The sequence below is a fragment of the Aethina tumida genome, chromosome 4 (assembly GCF_024364675.1).
Source record: "Aethina tumida isolate Nest 87 chromosome 4, icAetTumi1.1, whole genome shotgun sequence".
In the NCBI taxonomy this organism is placed as follows: Eukaryota; Metazoa; Arthropoda; class Insecta; order Coleoptera; family Nitidulidae; genus Aethina; species Aethina tumida.
The window spans coordinates 4613404-4624491 of record NC_065438.1 but is presented as its reverse complement, the minus strand read 5'-3'; the positions used below and the strand labels follow the sequence as shown (position 1 = coordinate 4624491).

The window sequence follows — 11088 nt, the reverse complement described above, 5'->3', positions numbered from 1 at the left end:
CAGTGGGAAGCTAACGGATCCAACCCCGCAAGTCCAATCTTTCCTCAGGAAGATCTCGTATCTTCCTCATATCGGTCTTGCTATTCCGAACTCAGGTGACAGTTGGCTGGCATCATTGCCAGCCATGCGTCTTCTGTTTCAGCACACCCAAATATGCCCTTTGCCATTCATATATGAGCTCTCATATATATGTCCCATTTGGTTATGATCTTCGGATCTGTGCCCGAAGAGGGGTTTTTAGTCGTTTATAAGACTTACCCTTCTCACACAGCCACAAGAGGTAGAAGAAAAGAGTTCAAAGCAAAGAATTAATTGAAGAAGCCTTTATGAGACAGAACAAGTGAACAACATGAGACAGCTACCACAAACAGGTGAGTGAACTTAGAATAAGTATTAATCATTTCCCCATTCCATGTAAGTAAGTAGGAAGTAATAATTACCATCATCATCATCTAGTGATACATATACCATTGATATCTTATTGATCAGATTTAACCCGTGTCTTACTTAAGCCATATACTGCGTAAACTGCGAAAACATTCTCACCTCAGCAGCACCGATCGACTCAATAATTCCTCCTCGTGTAATATTCAAGTACCTATTTATTTTCGTGTTTTTGTTTCCCGTGGAATCCGGAGCGTTTCTCGTGCATCGCCGATTTAAAATACGAGCTTAATTTTCTCTATGAAGTCGTCAATATTTTACGGCCGAGTAAGACATTTATTAGACATTTGCAATGGTAATTGGACGGGTTTATGCCGATTTTTACTTAGAGCCATCTATAAATTGCTGCCCCATAATGACTATTAATGAAGAGAGCTGGCTGCGTTTTTTGTGTGTGGCTGCGGCTCGAGGAAATAATACAAGGCGCATAAATATCGGTGGAATTGACCAGTTTATAGGTGAAGGGACATAAAACGGAATCTGGACGAGCATCTATATTAATCGCGGAGCTTGTACTAATGGATCATCAAATTTAATGCATTATTTATTTATTTATTTGTGCGGTGAACCTCTTAGAGAAATTAATTTTGCCAGACTACACTTACTACATATTTTTTTGTGGGAAGTGGGAGTGTTACCAGAACAACTCAAAAACATATATGTATAATAAAACAACAGACTCACTGATTCAGTTTATGAATCGGTAATCGGCCATTGATTTCATAATCGACTCGTAAATAGTTAATTTGTTGACGTTCGCGTTATTCCAGACAACTGTCGAATTCTCACGGTTACCGTGTGCCTCTTATATGCACGGAATATGTTTTCTATTTTATTAATTCAATGTAGCATTACCGTACCAGAATTATATTCGTGCCTGAATTAAATTGTAACTCGTCCCCCATTTTAAATAACACGTCTGCGCTTTAATAACACACTCGATGCGACTCGTGCAACCAAAGTGGTTTTGTATTTATAAAAATATTATTTGCTTTTTGTTAATGATTCATTGGTGCCATGTTATGTTTGGTTTTGCTCTATTTTACCTCTTAAAATTTCATGAAACAATTTTAAAGTCGTGAATAATTGAATCTGGAAGAACCAAATGGTTAAATATTGATGTGGGAGTTCGGAATTTAATTGGATAATTTTAAACTTGTACTGTGACTTTGCGTTGTTGGCAGTAAAATAACATGAATTGAAATAATTTCCCTAAGTACAGTCCATGATAAAATCAGAGTTCTAAAAATCACCATAATTATTGTTAAATAAATTATGATCAAAATTGTCGAAATAATTATCATTTTGAAACACTGTTCCAAGAAATTAATGAACTACACCAACAAAATTTGGTGTTTATAAAAAATATAAATTTGAACTTAATTTGGAGCATTTCTATCTTTACAACGAATGACAGCCTCACATGTTCTGTTCATACTCAAAATCTGGGTTCGAATTTCAATTTGGTCCAAATTCTCCCAAATTTCGGGTGAAAGACGCCCCCACATCCTCCATGGTCCTTTAAACTCTCCCAAGAATGTCCCAGATATGTTCTATTGGGTTAAGGTATGGACTGTGAGCTGGCCAGGCCATAGCACTAATCCCAAGGTCAACAAGATAATTTCAGACAACAATAATTTTCTTTCAATTTTTTCTCTACATCTTTTTTTGTCAACTACTATACTTATTTCATCAGTATCGCAGTATTAACCAAAGTTTAAGTACAAAAATACTAAATAGTTATTTACAATATGTTTCTAATAATTTTCTTTCAACTTTTTCTCTGCAATTATTAACTTTTTTCTAAATAAATATATGATACTATGTTAACATTTTTTTTGTCAACTACTGTACATATTTCATTAGTATCACAGTATTAACCAAAGTTTAAGAACAAAAATACTAAATAGTTATTTATAATATGTTTTTAATAATTTTTTTTTCAAATTTTTCTCTGCATCTCTTAACTTTTTTCTAAATAAATATTTGAAACTATGTTTGACAGATTCTTTTTTGTCAATTACTATACTTATTTCATCAGTATCACAGTATTAACTAAAGTTTAAGTACAAAAATACTAAATAGTTATTTACAATATGTTTTTAATAATTTTCTTTCTTAACTTTTTTCTAAATAAATATTTCATACTATGTTAATATTTTTTTGTCAACTACTGTACTTATTTCATCAGTATCGCAGTATTAACCAAAGTTTAAGTACAAAAATACTAAATTGTTATTTACAATATATTTCTAATAATTTTCTTTCAACTTTTTCTCTGCATCTCTTAACTTTTTTCTAAATAAATATATGATACTATGTTAACATTTTTTTTGTCAACTATTATACATATTTCATCAGTATCACAGTATTAACCAAAGTTTAAGTACAAAAATACTAAATAGTTATTTGCAATATGTTTTTAATAATTTTCTTTCAACTTTTTCTCTGCATCTCTTAACTTTTTTCCAAATAAATATATGATACTATGTTAACATTTTTTTTGTCAACTACTATACATATTTTATCAGTATCACAGTATTAACCAAAGTTTAAGTACAAAAATACTAAATAGTTATTTACAATATGTTTTTAATAATTTTTTTTCAACTTTTTCTCTGCATCTCTTAACTTTTTTCTAAATAAATATATGATACCATGTTAACATTTTTTTTTGTCAACTACTATACATATTTCATCAGTATCACAGTATTAACCAAAGTTTAAGTACAAAAATACTAAATAGTTATTTGCAATATGTTTTTAATAATTTTCTTTCAACTTTTTCTCTGCATCTCTTAACTTTTTTCTAAATAAATATATGATACTATGTTAACATTTTTTTTGTCAACTACTATACATATTTCATCAGAATCACAGTATTAACCAAAGTTTAAGTACAAAAATACTAAATAGTTATTTGCAATATGTTTTTAATAATTTTCTTTCTTAACTTTTTTCTAAATAAATATTTCATACTATGTTAATATTTTTTTGTCAACTACTGTACTTATTTCATCAGTATCGCAGTATTAACCAAAGTTTAAGCACAAAAATACTAAATTGTTATTTACAATATATTTCTAATAATTTTCTTTCAACTTTTTCTCTGCATCTCTTAACTTTTTTCTAAATAAATATATGATACTATGTTAACATTTTTTTTGTCAACTATTATACATATTTCATCAGTATCACAGTATTAACCAAAGTTTAAGTACAAAAATACTAAATAGTTATTTGCAATATGTTTTTAATAATTTTCTTTCAACTTTTTCTCTGCATCTCTTAACTTTTTTCCAAATAAATATATGATACTATGTTAACATTTTTTTTGTCAACTACTATACATATTTTATCAGTATCACAGTATTAACCAAAGTTTAAGTACAAAAATACTAAATAGTTATTTACAATATGTTTTTAATAATTTTTTTTCAACTTTTTCTCTGCATCTCTTAACTTTTTTCTAAATAAATATATGATACTATGTTAACATTTTTTTTTGTCAACTACTATACATATTTCATCAGTATCACAGTATTAACCAAAGTTTAAGTACAAAAATACTAAATAGTTATTTGCAATATGTTTTTAATAATTTTCTTTCAACTTTTTCTCTGCATCTCTTAACTTTTTTCTAAATAAATATATGATACTATGTTAACATTTTTTTTGTCAACTACTATACATATTTCATCAGAATCACAGTATTAACCAAAGTTTAAGTACAAAAATACTAAATAGTTATTTGCAATATGTTTTTAATAATTTTCTTTCAACTTTTTCTCAGCATCTCTTAACTTTTTTCTAAATAAATATATGATACTATGTTAACATTTTCTTTGTCAACTACTATACATATTTCATCAGTATCACAGTATTAACCAAAGTTTAAGTACAAAAATACTAAATAGTTATTTACAATATGTTTTTAATAATTTTCTTTCAACTTTTTCTCAGCATCTCTTAACTTTTTTCTAAATAAATATATGATACTATGTTAACATTTTTTTGTCAACTACTATACATATTTCATCAGTATCACAGTATTAACGAAAATTTAAATACAGATTACTAAATAATTATTTACAATATGTTGTTAATAATTTCCTTTCAACTTTTTCTCTACATCTCTTAACTTTTTTCTAAATAAATATTTGATAATATGTTAACAATTTTTTTTGTCAGCTACTATACTTATTTCATCAGTATCACAGTATTAACCAAAATTTAAGTACAAAAATACTAAATAGTTATTTACAATATGTTTTTAATAATTTTCTTTCCACTTTTTCTCTGCAATTCTTAACTTTTTTCTAAATAAATATATGATACTATGTTAACATTTTATTTTTGGCAACTATTAAACTTACTTATTTCATCAGTATCACAGTATTAACCAAAGTTTAAGTATAGAATACTAAATAATTATTTACAATATGTTGTTAATAATTGCCTTTCAACTTTTTCTCTACATCTCTTAACTTTTTTCTAAATAAATATTTGATAATATGTTAACATTTTTTTTGTCAACTACTAAACTTATTTCATCAGTATCACAGAATTAACCAAAGTTTAAGTACAAAAATACTAAATAGTTAGACCAGAATAGTCCAGGATTTATAATAAACTCTTATTATATTGGAATATCAATGTTACCACCTACATCTTTAAATATTAAAATCTGATATTGTCCCCAGAAAACATTTAATTAAGTTAAATCGAAATTGGTTTTCGGAGGAGCGTGTAAATCGGGGAATAATTTAATTAAATCTAACAATATATCTGGAACACATCTCCATTGTCGGTACATCAACCGATAATGTTATCAAAGCAGTTCATGCCTGTCGATGTTATCGGAACGGGCCTCGAAGGGTTAGCCCATTCCGAAATGTCTCCGTGATATTTTCCCTGTTTTGACGTATTTAAATTTCCCCTTTCACGGATCACCAAATCGGCGCGAGGGTGTGTCATTCTTCACATAAGTAGACTTGATGTGACAGTTTGTTTTAATGGCGAAAATTTGTAATTTAATTATTACTGGGTCTGTTTTATTTGTCGGGGTAAATACCTATGAATATGTATGCACCACCCGGGGTGTGATGAGCCGGAAACGTCTGCGTGCTGAAAGATCCTTCGTGCTTTGATTCACCGCACACTCGAACTACTTAAAAAGGAATTGATTAAATTGTTACCGACGATTTAATAAAATTGATTCGAGTCGCGGGTCGTGAATAAATTAATTCACCTTTTGTCGGGACGTGAAATCGCATAAATCGTCACGTATAAACCGACCGTCTGATTTGATCTCGGCGAGTGGAATCAGATTAAATTGTCAACGGCAAATAGGAACGTTACAGCACGAAAGAATGGTTTCAAGTGGCGTTCGAAGAGCTCTTTAGCAGGTGAGGAAACTAAGATGCGTTGATTTCCGAAGCGTTTTCGGAACGGCTGAGAGCTGTCACCCGCAATGCCGATATTTATCGGCATTTCCCCGTATCCGTATTATGGGAGTGCACAGGGATTGACGGGACCGAGATTGAACGCTTTGCCTCGCTGGGGAAAAAGTAAAGTTTTCTAAACATGTGTGAATGTCATATTATTTTCTTGTATACATAAAGATATTTCTGGATCGGGCATTGTTGGACCTTTTGCTTTTGCCGGATTCGGGCTTGGGCACAAAAAAAAACGGATTGTATTTTGTGGAAAATGTTGGCAGTTCTTGAATGTGTGAGAATTTAACATGTTTATCAGCACGCGACAGGCTAAAGCTTAGAAAATTTGATGTAAAATCAGTTGTTGTATTTTTGAATAGAAGTTCCTGGAGTAGTCCTTGAAATAAAGTCATGTTAAGGAAAGAAGTAAGACAAAGGATCAATTTTGCTTAGAGGGAAGTTCATTGTTGTGAATCGATTAGAGAAGTTTTATGAGTCCCCAGACGTCCAAAAAAAACCAACTCAAGTTAAATAAGGAAACAATATTCTCTAATTAAGGATTCTACACTGTTACAAGAAATTAACGTCCCACATTTGTCTACTACTGTACTTATTTCATCAGTATCACAGTATTAACCAAAGTTTAAGTACAAAAATACTAAATAGTTATTTAAAATACGTTTTTAATAATTTTCTTTCAACTTTTTCTTTGTATCTCTTAACTTTTTTCTAAATAAATATATGATACTACGTTAACATTTTTTTTGTCAACTATTATACTTATTTCATCAGTATCACAGTATTAACCAAAGTTTAAGTACAAAAGTTCTAAATAAATATTTACAATATGTTTTTAATAATTTTCTTTCAACTTTTTCTCTGCATATCTTAACTTTTTTCTAAATAAATATATGATACTATGTTAAATTTTTTTGTCAACTACTATATTTATTTCATCAGTATCACGGTATTAACCAAAGTTTAATTACAAAAATAGTAAATAGTTATTTTTAATATGTTTTAAATAATTTTCTTTCAACTTTTTCTCTGCGTCTCTTAATTTTTTTCTAAATAAATATTTGTTACCATGTTAACATTTTTTTTTTGTCAACTACTATACTTATTTCATCAATATCACAGTATTAAATAAAATTTAATTACAAAAATACTAAATAGTTATTTACAATATGTTTTTAATAATTTTCTTTCAATTTTTTCTCTGCATCTGTTAACTTTTTTCTAAATAAATATATGATACTATGTTAACATTTTTTGTCAACTACTATACTTATTTCATCAGTATCACAGTATTAACCAAAGTTTAAGTACAAAAATACTAAATAGTTATTTACAATATGCTTTTAATAATTTTCTTTCAATTTTTTCTCTGCATCTCTTAACTTTTTTCTAAATAAATATTTGATACTATATTAACAATTTTTTTTTGTCAACCACTATACATTTCATCAGTATCACATTATTAACCAAAGTTTAAGTACAAAATTACTAAATATTTATTTACAATATGTTTTTAACAATTTTCTTTCAACTTTTTCTCTGCGTCTCTTAATTTTCTTCTAAATAAATATTTGTTACTATGTTAACATTTTTTTGTCAACTACTATACTTATTTCATCAATATCACAGTATTAAATAAAATTTAATTACAAAAATCCTAAATAGTTATTTACAACATGTTTTTAATAATTTTCTTTCAATTTTTTCTCTGCATCTCGTAACTTTTTTTACAAATAAATATATGATACTATGTTAACCTTTTTTTTTTGTCAACTACTATACATATTTCATCAGTATCACAGTATTAACCAAAGTTTAATTACAAAAATACTAAATAGTTATTTACAATATGTTTTTAATAATTTTCTTTCAACTTTTTCTCTGCATCTCTTAACTCTTTTCGAAATAAATATATGATACTATGTTAACATTTTTTTGTCAATTACTATACTTATTTCATCAATATCACAGTATTAAATAAAATTTAATTACAAAAATACTAAATAGTTATTTACAATATGTTTTTAATAATTTTCTTTCAACTTTTTCTCTGCGTCTCTTAATTTTCTTCTAAATAAATATTTGTTACTATGTTAACATTTTTTTGTCAACTACTATACTTATTTCATCAGTATCACAGTATTAAATAAAATTTAATTACAAAAATCCTAAATAGTTATTTACAATATGTTTTTAATAATTTTCTTTCAATTTTTTCTCTGCATCTCGTAACTTTTTTTACAAATAAATATATGATACTATGTTAACATTTTTTTGTCAACTACTATATTTATTTCATCAGTATCACGGTTTTAACCAAAGTTTAAGACAAAAATACTAAGTAGTTATTTACAATATGTTTTTAATAATTTTCTTTCAACTTTTTCTCTTTATCTCGTAACTTTTTTACAAATAAATATATGATACTATGTTAACATTTTTTTTTGTCAACTACTATACATATTTCATCAGTATCACAGTATTAACCAAAGTTTAATTACAAAAATACTAAATAGTTATTTACAATATGTTTTTAATAATTTTCTTTCAACTTTTTCTCTGCATCTCTTAACTTTTTTCGAAATAAATATATGATACTATGTTAACATTTTTTTTGTCAACTACTATACATATTTCATCAATATCACAGTATTAACCAAAGTTTAAGATAAAAATACTAAATAGTTATTTACAATATGTTTTTAATAATTTTCTTTCAACTTTTTCTCTGCATCTCTTAACTTTTTTCTAAATAAATATTTGAAACTATGTTAACATTTTTTTTTGTCAATTACTATATTTATTTCATCAGTATCACAGTATCAACCAAAGTTTAAGTACAAAAATACTAAAAAGTTATTTACAATATGTTTTTAATCATTTTTTTTTTTCAACTTTTTCTCTGCATCTCTTAACTTTTTTCTGAATAAATATTTGATACTATGTTAACATTTAATTTTGTCAACTACTACACTTATTTCTTCAATATCACAGTATTAACCAAAGCTTAGAATCTAACATATTTGAGTATTTGATCAAGACTTAAATTATGTATCCCCCCACAAAGAGGATTTGGGGGATGGACGAACGCGTGGCCGATTTTTTATTCACACAAACGACGGCCGGCCGTAAATCGCTGGGCCGCTTAAAAAATTCAGCAAAAACATAAAAGTTTTATGTGTCCGAAATAGTGGAATTACGCGGAAGAAGTTGAGGAGCAGATGCCGTCTTGGAAATAAATGGACACTATCTACAAAATCAATGACGGCAACGGGACTGGCCCACTTTTCGTTACGAGTGGAACATTTATATAAACTTCGCCGAGATGTGACCGATGCTTATTTTCAATAACAAACGTCCACTTCGGAATAAATGAAAATAGAGTCGGAGTTCATTTGATATTCAATGCTGATACTATTATCCATTAAAGATGAAACATTTTACGGAGACGGCACAGATAACTGTACTCGGAGACTGTACGTTATGTTGATTTATATAGTGATTCTCAACTCTTATACAACCTTCAATTGGAACTGCATATAACGAACAATTGAAAACTAAATCTATGCATTTCAATGGTGTAACAGAAGGATATAAATTTATGTTTCCTATTTGTTTCTTTACTATTCAAAACTATTTTTAAAGTTTATTTTCAGAAAAATATCAAGAATAGGACTTTCCATTTTTTTGACAGCTACTATACTTATTTTCTAAGTATATTTACCATTTTTTTTTGTCAACTACTATACTTATTTCATCGATATCACAGTATAAGTATAAAAATACTAAATAGTTATTACAATATGTTTTTAATAATTTTCTTTCAAATTTTTCTCTGCACCTCTTAATTTTTTTCTAAATAAATATGTGATACTATGTTGACATTTTTTTTGTCAACAACTATACATATTTCATCAGTATCACAGTATTAACCAAAGTTTAAGTACAAAAATACTAAATAGTTATTTACAATATGTTTTTAATAATTTTCTTTCAACTTTTTCTGTGCATCTCTTAACTTTTTTCTAAATAAATATATGATACTGTGTTAACATTTTTTTTGTCAACTACTATACATATTTCATCAGTATCACAGTATTAACCGAAGTTTAATTACAAAAATACTAAATAGTTATTTACAATATGTTTTTAATAATTTTGTTTCAAATTTTTCTCTGCATCTCTTAACTTTTTTCTAAATAAATATATGATATTTGTTATGTTAACATTTTTTTTGTCATCTACTATATTTATTTCATCAGTATCACAATATTAACCAAAGTTTAAGTACAAAAATACTAAATAGTTATTTACAATATGTTTTTAATAATTTTCTTTCAACTTTTTCTCTGCATCTCTTAACTTTTTTCTAAATAAATATATGATACTATGTTAACATTTTTTTGTCAGCTACTATACTTATTTCAAAAATATTAAACAGATAATTACAATATATCTTTAATAATGTGCTTTCAACATCTCTCAACTTAAACTTTGCATTTTTTTATTTTTAATAGACCCTATACCATATATACTATTGAAATTTTTTTATTAACTATACTTTGAAGAATAAAAAGATACTAAATATTTATTTTCGTGACTTTCTGATTAGTAACTTTCAATCAAGTTTGTCTAAATCTTACAATTGATATAAATGTTCCAATAAGATAAAGATTTATACATTAACTATTTTCGTAATCTTAGTTAAATTAATTAAATATTTATAATCATAGTAATAAGTATATGTAAACATATCTGATATCAAAATGATGAATTATATATAAAAATAATCTGAGATAAGCATCCAGATATTCATATCATAACATTCTGCGATGATTTTTTTATATCAAATCCCGATAAATCCCTCAGGACCTTTTGTCTAAGATGATTCACTCCCCCTTCAAGGACATCACAGTCACAAGGATCGTCACGGACATCGGACCGTAATGGATTGCAAAGTATGTAGGAACGGGCGATTAGTCCGAAAAGTGGTCGATCCTAAGGGAGCTGTGTAATGGGCCGAATCTGGAACGTATTAATTGCGAGATGAATTGACGTTTTCTGCGCGACAAGGAAGTTGAAAATCCTTTTGTCAGTCGTTCTTAGGGGGGGGGTTTGCAAATCGCGACAAGATACCCGAACAATGCGGGGTCTTTGTAAAATGTTGAAGGAAGGGGATGTTGGGGAA

The 11088-nt window shown here is 27.5% G+C and overlaps 1 protein-coding gene across 1 annotated transcript in view; it reads left to right on the top strand.

Moving 5' to 3' along the window:
* Positions 1-334: 334 nt before the first annotated feature.
* Positions 335-11088, top strand: part of LOC109599232 (uncharacterized) — a 45384-nt gene continuing 34630 nt past the window's right edge. Inside the window, exon 1 of the mRNA XM_049965826.1 lies at positions 335-371. Within this exon, the coding sequence (XP_049821783.1) occupies positions 350-371 (22 nt within the window). The 5' untranslated portion in view covers positions 335-349. The remainder of the gene's footprint in view (positions 372-11088) is intronic.